The 15,793-nt window shown below is 41.0% G+C and overlaps 1 protein-coding gene and 1 long non-coding RNA gene across 2 annotated transcripts; both read left to right on the top strand.

Annotated features, from left to right (window-relative positions):
* The first annotated feature begins 4,317 nt into the window (after window positions 1–4,317).
* LOC134633037 (uncharacterized) lies at window positions 4,318–6,350 on the top strand. The gene is made up of 3 exons (XR_010094658.1): window positions 4,318–4,348; window positions 5,496–5,651; window positions 6,312–6,350. It is a non-coding gene; the product is annotated as an uncharacterized LOC134633037 (long non-coding RNA).
* A 1,961-nt stretch (window positions 6,351–8,311) lies between these two features.
* On the top strand, window positions 8,312–13,480 carry LOC134633426 (microfibril-associated glycoprotein 4-like). The gene is made up of 4 exons (XM_063482272.1): window positions 8,312–8,329; window positions 12,551–12,680; window positions 12,811–12,978; window positions 13,197–13,480. Exons 1-4 carry the CDS (start codon window positions 8,312–8,314, stop codon window positions 13,478–13,480), a joined length of 600 nt encoding a protein of 199 aa, XP_063338342.1.
* The last annotated feature ends 2,313 nt before the right edge of the window (window positions 13,481–15,793 follow it).

The raw sequence follows: 15,793 nt of genomic DNA, 5'->3' as shown, positions 1-15,793 counted from the left end.
ACCAACACCAGCCACCGCTGGAGAAAGAACCTTAAAAATAAAATAATCACATTAGTGTATATTTGCGACCGGTTGGGGTGAGAGAAGGAAGACAGGATAAAGACAGGGCTCGCAAAATCGCTAGCCCGACGTCCCGGGGCTAGCGATTTTTCCAGTCGGGCTACCAGAATCTATCCCTGCCCTGCCCGTCGGGCTATCATAGGAAGGAAAAATATATGTCAATGCTTTTGCATTCTTTCAGAAATGTAGCTGGGTAAATATGTCATTGGCATCGGTGAACCACTGTCAATATGTGACTAGGGCTGCTCAATTAATCGAATTTTAATCTAAATTACGATCTGGGCTTTCAACGATCATTAAAAATGACTGAGCCGATTATTAGCACCTCCCTCGTGCTTTACTCTCGCGCTGCTCCGTGTGGCAAATCGAGCGCACCTCTCTGCGTTTCGAACACGCGGCACAACAATTAAGAGGAGCTAACAGAGGGAAGCTCGGAAAGCTAAGCAGAAGTTATTTGGAGAGGAGAGTGACTGCCGTTGGTTGAAAAGAGAGGTAAAAAAAACCCTTCAGTGGTGTGGAAACATTATGGGTTCGCGGAGTCAGACGTGGATCAAGTAGACATAGTGTGTAAACTTTGGTGTCGTAGCTGCACCACAGAGCGACATGGCAAAGTTCACTAAACATAGATGTTTACATTTTATTTTTATATTGCAAACATTTGCACTGTTACCAGTATTTGCACACTATTTTATACTATTTTTGACAATCTTTAAAGCCATTATTCAATACATTGTTATTGTTAAATAAATATCATCAAATAATCGAGATCTCAATTTCAGTGAAAATAATCGTGATTATCATTTTTGCCATAATCGAGCAGCCCTATATGTGACATATTGAAATCGCATTTGAATTTGCGCTTGTTTTTTGCTTTCACTTTGCAATCGCGCAAACTGCGTATAGAGAGCGACAGTACTGATTGGTGAGTGACGATAATTTGCGCACCAATTCCTCTGACATCGTCTTATCAATCGTTAGTTTACTATGCAAACACGACAAGTGAAATCTCCCGCAGGAAGCTTAAACATGTGAGAGGTTGATCGCGCAGAGAATCGCTCAGCGTTATGTGAGTGCGTGTGTAAAGGCAGCAGGATATATATTTTAGTTCTGCTGAGCCAAATAAGACCGGTCAGGGTGAAGAAGTGACAGCCAAAGAAAAGCTTACCACAAAACGGAAAAGTTATGACAAATCAGACTATAAGGCAAAAAGAAAGTGCAGCTTTATGGTTTCATGGACAAAAGAATTTCTGTGGCTGGAATATGACAAGCTAAATAACCAGGGGTGCACATAAGAGGTCCGCAGGTGCGCATTCGCTGTCAAAATAAAATACGCGCACAAGATAAGAAGTTGCAACGCGTGTTTGCGTCCATAAGATTTTCTGGAGGAGGACAGACATTTGTTTAGAACTCTTAAAGATGTCGAAGAAGCTCCTTTAAGCAATTACCTTGGTGTTCCTCCACCTCCAAAGAAATGTCAGATGGAGTCCGAACCACAAAAGAAGCGCGTATTCTAGGAAAAGTGGTTGCAGGAGGTGAGCTGGCTTTAAACAAATGATGAACAGAGATTTGGTGCAGAATGTGCCGTGAAAATCCCACTCTAGCGGACAAAAACACTGCCTTTTATATGGACGCAAACGCGCGTTGCAACTTCTTATCTGGTGCGCGTCTTTTATTTTGACAGCGAATGCGCACATGCGGACCACTCATGTGCACCCGTGTAAATAACATAATGTTCTGCCGGGTGTGTTGTTGGTTTCCCTCGATTTCTGAGTCGACAAGTGCCTTTGTTACTGGGACCAGTAATTTTAAGAAAGACCCCCATTAGAACCCATGAGAAATGCAAGAAATGGATTATTGCTCAGTCTGCAAATAACATACTAAAAATCAACCTGAAAAATCTGTTTAGAACAGCCTACTATGTTGCAAAGAGTGAACTACCACTGGCAAAATTTAGCAGTCTTTGCAAACTTCAAAAAGCAAATGTCCTAGATCTTGGTTCCACTTGCCTCTTACCTGTGATTTCAGTGGAAATTTCAAATTCAGGATCTGACACAGACTGATTCCTGTTCCACACAGTTCTTACAAGTTCATAGAAATTTCTGTTCAATTACAACCAAGTATTTGAGTTGATGATTGTAATTTTTATACAATATTGTAATTTGTGTTTCAACAATTTTTTGATTAATGTTTTGTTTCTGTTACAATATTATACATTAAAGTATAATATTGTAACGGAAACAAAACAGGAAACAAAACATAAAAAAAATTGCTCCCTTTTTTATTCGGGCTACTTAAATTTATTTTGGGCTACCAAAACTGAAGAGTCCCTGCCCGAAGGGCTACCAGGGATTTTGAAATTTTGCGAGCCCTGTAAAGACATACGCAGAGAGAGCGAATACCAAGTGACATAGTCACCCAAAGGAGAGGAATTTAGCTGGTGGGAAAGCTAGCAAAGATTAACAGCTGCCCTCTATAAGGTGGTCGAGGATTCCATAGAGTGGAGGGGATGAGATCAGAATTATTAGTCACACTGTTCCAGGAGGCTTTCTAATCAGATGCCTGAACTCCTTCAACTGACTCCTTTCGATGTTGAGGAGCAGCGGCTACTACTAAGAGCCCTTTGAGAATGACTGACTGTCTCTAAGGTAGAAACCTGCCACCCTTCAGAGCAAGCTAATTTCCAAAAACTTGATCGCTTGTATACACGATCAAGTTTTGGGTCTCTTGTAACTACAGCTGACAAAGGGGACTGTGGCGAGGCGTGGTTGGTGGTGCCGCTGCAGGGGTGGTGAACACACCTGCAGGGCATCCCCAATCGTGCCGCGCTGGGTTAAAAGTGTGCTGGGTCCCGGATTCCAGTGTGGTTACTGTTGATGTGGATGTCGGGCTGTGAGCTGTAAAGCTGCAGCCAAGTTTGTGAACAGCAACCGTGTGCGGTCAATAAAGTGTGTAAGATGCTGAAAAGCATAAAGATGTCGTCGGGTCTGTCGTCGCTTCATTACAGGGACGTAGATCAAATCAACGGTGTCACTTTTATGCTCTGGTGTCTCTTTATCTCGACAGAGCGGTGCAACATCTGCATAACTGCAGATGCAGCCTTAGTGCATTAGTAAATCTTCCACTCCCTTCTCCCCTAACTCGTGAACAAAACCTTGAGATACCTAAACTCCTTCACCTGGGGCAGCAAATTCTCCCAGATCTGAAGTGGGCACTCCACCCTTTTCTGCCTGAGGGCCACGGCCTCAGACTTTTAGGTGCTAATTCTCATTTCCATTGCTTCACACTCAGCTGCAAACCAGTCCAGTGCAAGCTGGAGGGCAACCTTTGATGAAGCCAACCACATTATCTGCAAAAAGCAGAGATGGGATTCTGAGGCCATGATGAAGAGGTGGTCCAGCATTCCACAAAGCCTTCGGCCACTTGGCTACGTCTAGAAGTATTCTGTCCATTAAAACCTACGAACTGAGTCAGTGACAAATGGCACACCTGCTGGAGTCCAACACCCAGTGTGACAATCAAAGATGTGTTTAACAATCTCAGTGATGATTCATCCCCAGACTCTGCTTCCTCTACAAAAAGCATGTGCGTGGGATTGAAGAGGTCCTGGAAGTATTCCTTCCACCACCCTGACTATAACCTCAGTTGAAGTCACCAGCACCCCACCCCCACTAAACACTGAGTAGAGCCCCGCTTTGCTCTCCTGAGTCACCTGACAGTTTGCCAGAATTGATTTGAGGCAGATCGAAATTCTTTTTCCATGGCTTCATCAAACTCCTTTTGGTTTTGCTTCCACCACTGCAAGAGCTACATTCCACTTAGCTAACAGCTAATGGCACGCCAACTCTGCAGTCCCACAGGCTAACCAACCTTGACTGGACTTTTTCAACTTAACAGCTTCCTTCACCTGCAGAGTCCACAATCTGCTTCAGTGATTACAATTAAAACAATCCTGTTGCGACAGCTGATCCATGCAGTCGCCTCAGCAAATCAGGTCCAGAGTTGACAGAAAATACTTTAGAAATGATGTAAAACAAAGAGACCAGAATGAGTCTGGACTGACTACAAATTTAACAACATACCACTGAGTAGAGCTCCTGAGTAAGATGTGTGTTCTGTTTTGCAGCCTTCATTTGAGGATTTCTTATAGAGATCTGTCTCCATGCTCTAATGCAACTACTTTAAACCACATTTTTGTATTGTATCAGTAATTATTGATTTCTGCTTATAACTACAGCTCAGAGTCATCAAATTTTGATCACATCAATTCAACAGAATTGCAATGATGAAGGTAAGTGAACTCTTTACATTTCTGACTGAATATATATCAGTCCTATAGAGGTTTTGCAGACATGTGACCACTAACATATAATAATCCCAAAACTTAATGTTTAGCAGGTTTTTCATTATGTAGATGAGATAAACTATGAGTAAACAAACTAGTGTATTTACACTCTCAGAGGAAGCAAAGCTGTCATGGTCCCGGGACTTCTAAGACTTCTAACCAGTGTTTTGTGTTCTCTTGTATTTTTCTCATTTGGTGTTACGTTTTAGGTCCATTGTTTCTTCTAAAGGTTCCCAGCTTATTCTGTTTAGACGTCGTTTATTAGATTTCCCCTCGTGTCTTTTCCCCTGTGTCTCCCTCTGTGTATCTGAGTTCTTATGCCTTGTTTCTCCCTGCTTGTAATTTTTTCCGTGCCTTCCCAGCCCATTATGTCTGTATTCGCCCCATGTTCTCTGCCCCTCCAGTCCGCGTCTCTGTGTACTTCCTGTTTTACTTCGACTTTCTCCCGTTGGTGTACGTCGTGCTGTATTTGCTCCTGCCCTGTCTTACGATTATCAGTGTTCCCCGTGTGCTCCCACGCCCTCGTTATCCTTCCTTGTGTGCGTCTCCCTGTGTTTCCTTGTGAGTTAGCTTTAATATTTCCCAGTTTAGTTTTTGTTTTGCCGTTCTGTAAATAAAGCGTCATTTTGAGCTTAAGTTTTGTTTCCTGTGAGTTTGCATTTGGGTCCTCGCCTGGCTGCAGACAGCCGTTTCATGACAAAAACACTTTCCTGACTAGCATCTCGCTTGTACCTTGAGGCGACTGTTGTTGTGGTTTGGTGCTGTATAAATAAAACTGAATTGAATTGAAAATTGAAATTTTTTAGCCCCAGCTCTTGTCGGCGGTCCAGCATGTCTGATCTGCTGACAGTAACTAACTGTGACTCATGTAAGCTTTCTTATGTTAGAACTCTAACGTCAGTTCAGGAGTGATCGCTACCGCTGATCATGTTCAATATGGCGGACAGCAGTTGAGCGACATGTGCATGATGTCACGTGCAGAACCTCTATGGTTTGTGTCTGTGTGGCACCACCACAGTCTGACAGTCACAAACGTTACAGCTCTACATGCAGCTTTGACTGAAGTAAAATAAGAACACCTCCTCTGTTCCAGCTGCTGTCAGTCTTCATCCTCCTCCTGCTTCCTCTGATGACCTGCTGTGAACCTTTCATCCTTCCACTGGACTGCAGCGATGTCTATAACCAAGACACCAGTCGAACCAGTGGAGTGTACACCATCTATCCCATTGGAGCCACGTCTGCTGTCCTGGTAGACTGGAGTTATTTACTCTAATGAGAAGCTGATTTTTTAGTGTTGTTATTTTCAAACTTCAGACCATCACGACCCATCCAAAGATGCAGAGGATTCATTTCCTTGTTTTCATTGATTCATTTGGTCTTCAGGCCAAAAATGCACCAAAATCATTTCATTCTCCAGACCAGTGGTTCCCAAACTTTTTTGTTAGGCCCCTCTTTGTTCCCCCCCACCGGCACAAACACATCCTCCAACCACGCACACCCACCATATTTAGTTTTCAAACTTCATTGCAGATTATTTCACACCTCAAACAACGTAAACAATGAAACAAATAAAAGTAAACTGCAATAAATTACAGGTAGCAATAAAATAAACTACTACCTCTTTTAAATAACAGAACAACAAAACATCTTTACGGTGTAATTATTTTAGGTGTAGGTTTTTTTTTTTTTTTACTGTGTGAGAATATTCAACATTGCTATCAACACATTTTTCCAAAAATGTCTCTCTGTGCAAAATGAGTTTAAAAACATAACAACTGTGGGATGCTGTTTGTTTGTTGTTGATTATAATTTGGACAGCCGACTGCGTGCTCCCAACGCAGGGGGAACCAAATTCTGTCGGGGATACCTACCATGGCACCACCGTTGTGCAGGTGAAGCCAAAGGCAAGGTGTACTGTGACATGGACTCACAAGGACAGTGGACGGTGAGTATCTGAACTCCCAGCTTCATGTCTGGTTGTCTGAAGTGCTTAGACTGCTTAGTGATGGTATGAGAGCCCAATGAGAATCGATAAGAGAATCAAAATGAAGAATTCTTATAAATTCCCATCCCTCCTTACTAGGGATGGACCAATCAGATATAAAGTATCAGTATGGGTCCGATCCTGAGCTACATTATTGGATCAGATATCAGGGAGAAATAAAAAAGTAACCCGATCCATTAAATATCAGGAAAGCACCTCAACAAACCTGCGACATGGAGTAACCCAGCTCATGACCTTAGCACGTTAGAGCAGTATGCGTCACATGATAGAGCAGCTGTTGTGTGCGAGACCTCTCAGCGGTCTGGAGTTCACACTGAAATCCTCACTACGTGCTGCCAAACAGGCATTTCATCTACGAGCAAGCGATCCCAGAGAAGTAAAGCAGGTGTGTAAGTTCATCTCTGAATGTTGGTAAAGCATTCCCACATTAAGCTTAACAACCGATATATGGAGCTCGGACGTCTGCGTGCTGTCATTGCTAAGTCTGACCGCACAATGGACAGGCTCACGTTTTACTTTGAAAAAAAACTGCAGGCTGAACAGTTTCATGGTTCGAAAAAAAACTAAGAAAAACAATTTTTTTCATACTTGTGTTAAGTTTTGTATAGAAATTACTCTGAATTCAGTCTCAGGTTAAATGTGATAGAAACAGCTCACACTGACATCCATCTTGTTAAAAGATGAGTGTCATGAAGCTGTTTGCATTAATTTGCACTGCTTTCCACTCTGGATGTCTGTTTATGTTAAGCTTTAAATATAAAAGGGTCCATTATGCAACTTGTTCTTTTTAAGTTGTTGAATATAAACATTATTTTGTGCTGATAGTGCATTTCATTTTTTCAGAACCAAAGAGTTTTTGAAATCTGCATTAAATTGCATTTTAATTTACTTTCTGAATCTTACTTACAAATTTAGATTTCTGCTTAAAGTTTAAATACAAACATCAGTATTGCTGAACTGCAAAATATTTGGGGTTTATTGTATTTTTTGCATACAAGTATAATAGAAAAGCTTTAGTGTTTTGTTTTCTAAATTTGAGTGTGAACGTATACAGAATGCAGCGAGATATTAAAAAACTGTTTTATTGATTATAACATAGATTATATTGAATTCATATCGGTATCAGCAGATATCCAAATTTAAGATATCGGTATCGGATATAAAAAAAGTGGTATCATGCCATCTCTACTACTTACCCGTGCACACTGTTTGGACTGTGGGATGAAGCCGGAGTACCTGGAGAGAACGTGGAGAACATGGATTAAAACCTGGAACGTCTTGCTGTGAGGCGACAGTCCTAATGACCACACCATCATGCCGTCAGTCTCTCATTTCATACTAAATATTTACTGATTCAGTTTTTTTAATTGATGTTTTTAACCCTAACCCCACTACACTATATACACTATGAGGCTAAACTTAATCAAAAAACAAAGGTAACAGTTTGCATTGATGTTTTTCAATAATTCCAACTCAGCCACGACTGAGTAAATCCAATGAGACATTTTTATAATTAGCCCAACTCAGTTACTCTGCTGCAAACAACATGATTTACTTTTTCCTCTAAAAGCTTAATTAAGGTCAAATAACGTAAGTTCAGTGAAAAGTTTTTAGTGATATTAAGTGATTAAATTATTTAAATTTAAATTATTCTAATGTTTCTAATGTTTTTTCCTACTAAAAACTGTCCATGCACATTGTTACATAAATATTATTGTTAGTAACTTTTTTAAATGTAGTTACAATAAATTACACATAGCGATTCCATTTTTACATTAATATTGTTTCTTGCAAAAGCAATGTTCAAAACAGACACGCCCACGTTAAAAAATATGTCACAGAAAAGAAGAGAAAAAACAATCCATACAAAAATATCTGTGAGATCAAAATGAACTCAAATTGTCATGGCTGTGTGCAGGCAGGCAGGAAGAGAGGAGCCAAAATGCAGGAGTCACGGAGGCACAAGTAACTCAAAATACTCAGTCTTTTGTTCAGTTTCTTCCCAGCAATAAAGCTAACTAAACTGGGAGAATGGAACAAACTAAACACAGGGCTCGCAAAATTTCAAAATCCCTGGTAGCCCTTCGGGCAGGGACTCTTCAGTTTTTGGTAGCCCAAAATAAATTTAAGTAGCCCGAATAAAAAAGGGAGCAATTTTTTTTATGTTTTGTTTCCTGTTTTGTTTCCGTTACAATATTATACTTTAATGTATAATATTGTAACAGAAACAAAACATTAATCAAAAAATTGTTGAAACACAAATTACAATATTGTATAAAAATTACAATCATCAACTCAAATACTTGGTTGTAATTGAACAGAAATTTCTATGAACTTGTAAGAACTGTACAACAGGAATCAGTCTGTGTCAGATCCTGAATTTGAAATTTCCACTGAAATCACAGGTAAGAGGCAAGTGGAACCAAGATCTAGGACATTTGCTTTTTGAAGTTTGCAAAGACTGCTAAATTTTGCCAGTGGTAGTTCACTCTTTGCAACATAGTAGGCTGTTCTAAACAGATTTTTCAGGTTGATTTTTAGTATGTTATTTGCAGACTGAGCAATAATCCATTTCTTGCATTTCTCATGGGTTCTAATGGGGGTCTTTCTTAAAATTACTGGTCCCAGTAACAAAGGCACTTGTCGACTCAGAAATCGAGGGAAACCAACAACACACCCGGCAGAACATTATGTTATTTACACGGGTGCACATGAGTGGTCCGCATGTGCGCATTCGCTGTCAAAATAAAAGACGCGCACCAGATAAGAAGTTGCAACGCGCGTTTGCGTCCATATAAAAGGCAGTGTTTTTGTCCGCTAGAGTGGGATTTTCACGGCACATTCTGCACCAAATCTCTGTTCATCATTTGTTTAAAGCCAGCTCACCTCCTGCAACCACTTTTCCTAGAATACGCGCTTCTTTTGTGGTTCGGACTCCATCTGACATTTCTTTGGAGGTGGAGGAACACCAAGGTAATTGCTTAAAGGAGCTTCTTCGACATCTTTAAGAGTTCTAAACAAATGTCTGTCCTCCTCCAGAAAATCTTATGGACGCAAACACGCGTTGCAACTTCTTATCTTGTGCGCGTATTTTATTTTGACAGCGAATGCGCACCTGCGGACCTCTTATGTGCACCCCTGGTTATTTAGCTTGTCATATTCCAGCCACAGAAATTCTTTTGTCCATGAAACCATAAAGCTGCACTTTCTTTTTGCCTTATAGTCTGATTTGTCATAACTTTTCCGTTTTGTGGTAAGCTTTCCTTTGGCTGTCACTTCTTCACCCTGACCGGTCTTATTTGGCTCAGCAGAACTAAAATATATATCCTGCTGCCTTTACACACGCACTCACATAACACTGAGCGATTCTCTGCGCGATCAACCTCTCACATGTTTAAGCTTCCTGCGGGAGATTTCACTTGTCGTGTTTGCATAGTAAACTAACGATTGATAAGACGATGTCAGAGGAATTGGTGCGCAAATTATCGTCACTCACCAATCAGTACTGTCGCTCTCTATACACAGTTCGCGCGATTGCAAAGTGAAAGCAAAAAACAAGCGCAAATTCAAATGCGATTTCAATATGTCACATATAGGGCTGCTCGATTATGGCAAAAATGATAATCACGATTATTTTCACTGAAATTGAGATCTCGATTATTTGATGATATTTATTTAACAATAACAATGTATTGAATAATGGCTTTAAAGATTGTCAAAAATAGTATAAAATAGTGTGCAAATACTGGTAACAGTGCAAATGTTTGCAATATAAAAAATAAAATGTAAACATCTATGTTTAGTGAACTTTGCCATGTCGCTCTGTGGTGCAGCTACGACACCAAAGTTTACACACTATGTCTACTTGATCCACGTCTGACTCCGCGAACCCATAATGTTTCCACACCACTGAAGGGTTTTTTTTACCTCTCTTTTCAACCAACGGCAGTCACTCTCCTCTCCAAATAACTTCTGCTTAGCTTTCCGAGCTTCCCTCTGTTAGCTCCTCTTAATTGTTGTGCCGCGTGTTCGAAACGCAGAGAGGTGCGCTCGATTTGCCACACGGAGCAGCGCGAGAGTAAAGCACGAGGGAGGTGCTAATAATCGGCTCAGTCATTTTTAATGATCGTTGAAAGCCCAGATCGTAATTTAGATTAAAATTCGATTAATTGAGCAGCCCTAGTCACATATTGACAGTGGCTCACCGATGCCAATGACATATTTACCCAGCTACATTTCTGAAAGAATGCAAAAGCATTGACATATATTTTTCCTTCCTATGATAGCCCGACGGGCAGGGCAGGGATAGATTCTGGTAGCCCGACTGGAAAAATCGCTAGCCCCGGGACGTCGGGCTAGCGATTTTGCGAGCCCTGAAACAGGTTGGCAGGCTGGCAAACAGAACACACAGCGGAAGTGAGGGTACAATGCGACAACGAGCAGGGGAAGATGCAGACACTCAATACAAGAGGTGAACAGAGCTAAGAGGAAACAGCTGGGAGACACGGCTGACGCTGATTACACTGACGAGACAGGAGAGCACAAAGCTGAACGCACAGACATCAGGCACAGACCTACAAAGTAAAACAGGAAGTACACGACAGACAGAGAGATCCAGACGAGACACAGAACAAACAGACGCAGACTCATGAGCAGACAAAATAACACCACGGACAGACAGAAGGAACACAGAGAAGAGGAGCACAGGATAAAAACCGGGAAACCAAATAACAAAACCTAAAAACAAGAACTCAGGAAGTACTGCCAAACTAGGAAGCTGAAATACTAGGACAGAAACCAAAACAAACAGTCATACTTCATAATAGAATCAAAAGAAAAAGTACAAAACCAAAAACACTGGGTCACCGAGCCAGGACCGTGACACAAATACTTGCGGGCTTTTACCAACAAGTTGTCCTTGAGCCAGAAACGAAAACATTATTAATGCAGAGGACAGAAAGAAGTTCACACTCTGAAAAGCTGCTGTTAAACAAAAGCACACTGATGGCTTCATGTATTCTAGTTAGTTTTAAACTATCAACAACACAACACAACTTTACAAATAAATAACAAACTTGCTCTTGAACTTGATTCCAGCTTCACATTGTTTAGTTCTTAGTGACATTAGCTTTGGGCCGACTTTAGACCATCAAACGCTTTGAAACACTTCAAATATGCTCTTCAGTTCTTGGTGTAGCTGAATATGTTTATTAGCCCCATTAGCAGGACACAGGCTCTGGGTACGTTCACATCTTTAATCAAATAATAAACTGATCATTTGTGAGAGGCACATGTCCCATAAATATTACATTTTAAAAGACAGTTTAAAAAAAAAACAACACAGTTCATTGTTTGTTTGTTTGTATTTAATGACAATGTGCTCAAATTATTTTGCTCCTTTGGAGATTTATTTATTTAAAGAGCAACATGGACATTTAAAAGACAGGACTTTTTTTATTATGTGTAAGAAAATAAATGCTACCAAAAAAACTGCACAGTCGTGGCTTTTTCTTTTGTTTTTCTTTTTTCAGAATGCAAAATTTTAAGGCAAACAACACTGAAAGAAAATTTCAAAACTTTTTAACTATGGTGTTTAAAAAAACAAGCAAACAAACAATAAATAAGTAAGCATGCGCATAAATAAGCACTTGTTAGAACTGCAGCTAAATTGTTTTCAGATGGCCCAACCGTCTAAAGCCAAACAGAGACCTAGGATGTGCCCGTCTCTGAAGAACTTTGGGTAAACATCTGAAGTCTACATGTGCTGTGTGTGACAATTTTCATAGCCCATGTTTGACAAATATTTTCTTATCCCCCCCCCCCAACCCAAAAAAATTCTTAATTTAACAGAGTACATTGGGCTGCAAACTGAACTAAGAGAATAGAAACAAACCATCGGGTCTATTGCACTGGTATCAGTCCGATACTAACACCTGTATTGGTATCAATACTGTCGGTATTTGGATCGATCCGCCCACCTCTACAGAATTACCTTTAATTAGTTAAGCAATTGTATCCTCAAAGTGAACTCGCCCTTTGGCTTAAACATCAACATCCACCAATTTAAAACCTGTAGAAACCCACAGCTTTTATGTTAAAAACACTTAATATTTTCCTCACTAACCCCATGGATCATTCTTTAGAGTGTAGTAAGCACCTTCCTGCCTCCTCCCCAGGTGTTGCAGAGGAGGTTGGACGGCTCGGTGAACTTCTACAGACCCTGGGATCAGTACAAGACGGGCTTTGGTAACGCTGCTGGAGAGTACTGGCTCGGTGAGGGTCCTGTTTATCAGTCATTAAGTTCTCTGTTCATAAAGTAGAACCTCTTATGGGACTTCAGGGGTAGAATCATAACCATAAAGACTTGATCAATGACTTTCTAAATGTTTGTGATTCTTTCCAGGTTTGGAAAATGTCTTCTACCTGACGCAGAGAAAAAGGTACGAGCTGATGGTCAACATGGAAGATTTTGATGGAAACAAAGTGTTTGCTCGTTACTTCTCGTTCTCCATCGGTGGAGAGTCTGACGGCTACAGGCTGAATGTGTCTGGATTCACTGATGGAGGGGCAGGTGGGTGAATACATATTTAAGTAAGTTTAAAGTCTTGTGCTGGATTCTTGTGGAGAGTCTGTGGGAACAGCAGGTCATGAATCAGTGCCTGGGGAAAGGAGCTCAAATACAGGAGGCTGGTCCAAAAGTAGTCCACTGAGAACACTCCCAGTATACCTGCTGATCAGTCTGACTGGGATTAAAGGTAATGTTGGGATTGTTCATCTGTGTCTCTGCAGGAGATGCCCTGAATTTTCACAACCAACAGAAGTTCTCTACGTTTGACAAAGACCAGGACAGCTCGTCAGTGCACTGTGCAAAAACATACCTGGGGGCGTTCTGGTACAACGACTGTCACTATGCAAACCCTAACGGGGTTTATCGTTGGGGAGCTGATGGCACTATCTTTGCTGTTGGTGTGGCCTGGCACCAGTGGAAGGGTCATGATTACTCTCTGAAGACCATCAGCATGAAGATCCGTCCTCTGCAGTTAATCTACAGAACAAACAAATGTCTGACATGAATATTTAACAACAGCAGTCAAAAAGTGTGCAAAGCAGCAATCAAAGCAAAGGATGGCTAAACTTTGATTACGAGACAGAGAAACCTGTTTTTGTCCTGTAATGTTACATGATGTGATCTCCTCTGAAATGTTGTCATCAATAAAGCTGCACCAAAACATTTTACTTTCTCTTTCTTAAGCCCCTCCTCTCTCTCTGAGCTTTTCCACCACTCCGTCCCAGCAGACACTCAGTAAGAAGCAGGATCTGTTTTCCTACCATCAGCTGTACTCGAGCTTTATGACAAGACTGAAATAATCCCTTTGTTTCTAACTCAGACTGAACCAGCTGCTGTTGCTCGCTGCCTGAAGGTAAGAAATCTTTGGAATAGCAGCAGAGAGTGAATTGATGGTTCTTAATGTGATGACATAGTGTTTCTGGGAAGGCTGAGTCACCAGGCTGTGGCTCTGCAGCACAGAGTGGGCTCAGAGTAACATGATATAAAGACACTCAGCACTTATATCATGTGTCTCCACAGACTCACTCACACATGCTCATATATTACAGATTCTATGTGGATGTGACACTGCTGCATAATTATGTCATTATGTTAACTGGTGATCTTTGGTTACTGATAAATCCTGCAATATGGAGCAGGAAAAAAGATTTTCCTGTCACAGGTAAAACAATGAAAGAGATGGAGACGCACAAATTTGAGAAATCTAATTTGGTATCAATGTAACTGGACACTTTCCCAACATGCTGCTGTTAAAATACTAATTAGTGATTTAAGAAGCAAATCCATATTAGCAGGTGATTCTCAAAGACAGGTGTCAGCCAGCTATCTGTCTAGATAAATATAGAGAGAGCTCATATTGATTTTAGATGATCTTTGTGCAATATTCCTAAATGTAATTTTAATTAAGGGTTTTAATATCCATCAGGAAAAATTGTTGATATTCTTACTCAGGATTTTCTTTCCATCCTGGATATATTTGATCTTTCTTATTTTATGACTTTCCCACCTTCAGTAAAGGCCACATCCTGGATTTAGTGCTGTTTCATCTTTGAATTTTAATGCTGTGGAGTTCCCCAGCTCATATCAAAAGCTTCTCTTATTTAACATTGTACTGGAATTGTCAAAATCTCACCTACAGCATCTGTTTCCTTCTAGAATCTCAAACTTCTCTGTTAGCATCATGTACCCTTCCTCTTCCACTGCTGACCTGGTAAATCCCCATAACTTATGACTCCTGTCCAATCAGCACTCTGGCTCCCCTTAAAACTCACACTGTCAGCTGTTCCTGTCAGTGGTGAGGAGAAACACAGATTATTAAATAGATGCACCCGTGTAGCGTGCTGGCTAGACCCAGCAAGATCTGGGTAGGTAGAGGCATGCAATATACGACTATTAGGGACACAGTAAGAAAAATTATGATGACTTTGAGAATAAAGTTAAAATGTGCGCTCAAAATGCCATGAATACATGAGTTAGTGATATCAGTTTTAGTTAGAAGGCAATTATTTCTCTGTTAGCACACAAACACAGTGTGGTGATCAGTATGAGGACACTGAAGAGATGGTGCAGAAAGGCAAGTAAAACACACACAAACCTGGAAGAGCTGGCTGGATGTGTACGAAATGAAATGGCTGTCAATGGATGGATGCAAGCAGTAGCGGTTTTTTATAGGGGCGACATGGGCGGTTGCCCAGGGCGGCATCACGGGCATCTCCAAAAAAAAGTTCTCGTACTCATGCTGCCCCGACATCAGCCAGCGCATTTTGGAGATGTCATAGACACCGATCGGTTTTCTATCGCCCATATGCTGGAAGTAAGGGCGCCCTCCGTTTGTGAGGTGCGCCTGCTGCTTGCGGCACAGGGAGGAGAGGGCGGGGCGGCGATGGATTCTCTAGCTGGCTTGAGCAGCATCTAATAACCAACTCGCAAAATAAAAACAAACCAACAAACACGAAACACCAGATATTATGATACAGACTTATAATTTGCACCGATGTTTGTTTGTTTTGGGTTTTTTTTTTTTTTTTTAGAAATTCTATAAAGTGAGCGCGAGAGCCCTCGATGCGCCTGCTCCCTGCTGAAGTCAAAGTAAACTTTATTGTCATCTCCGCTACATACAGTCCAGTATAGAGAGACGAGACGATGAGGCTCCAGTTACAGCAGTGCAAGTAAACAAACATAAGAGTAAGAAAATAAATATACACTTTAGGACTCGGGGTAAAGGGATCAATAACAATTTAAAATTTACAGTTTTAAGATTTAAAGTCTCACACACAACCTGTCGAGGGGGGGCTGCTTCCAGATAGAGCACATTTCA

Source organism: Pelmatolapia mariae, linkage group LG8, assembly GCF_036321145.2.
Source record: "Pelmatolapia mariae isolate MD_Pm_ZW linkage group LG8, Pm_UMD_F_2, whole genome shotgun sequence".
Classification (NCBI taxonomy): domain Eukaryota; kingdom Metazoa; phylum Chordata; class Actinopteri; order Cichliformes; family Cichlidae; genus Pelmatolapia; species Pelmatolapia mariae.
This window is presented reverse-complemented; position numbering and strand designations above follow the sequence as displayed.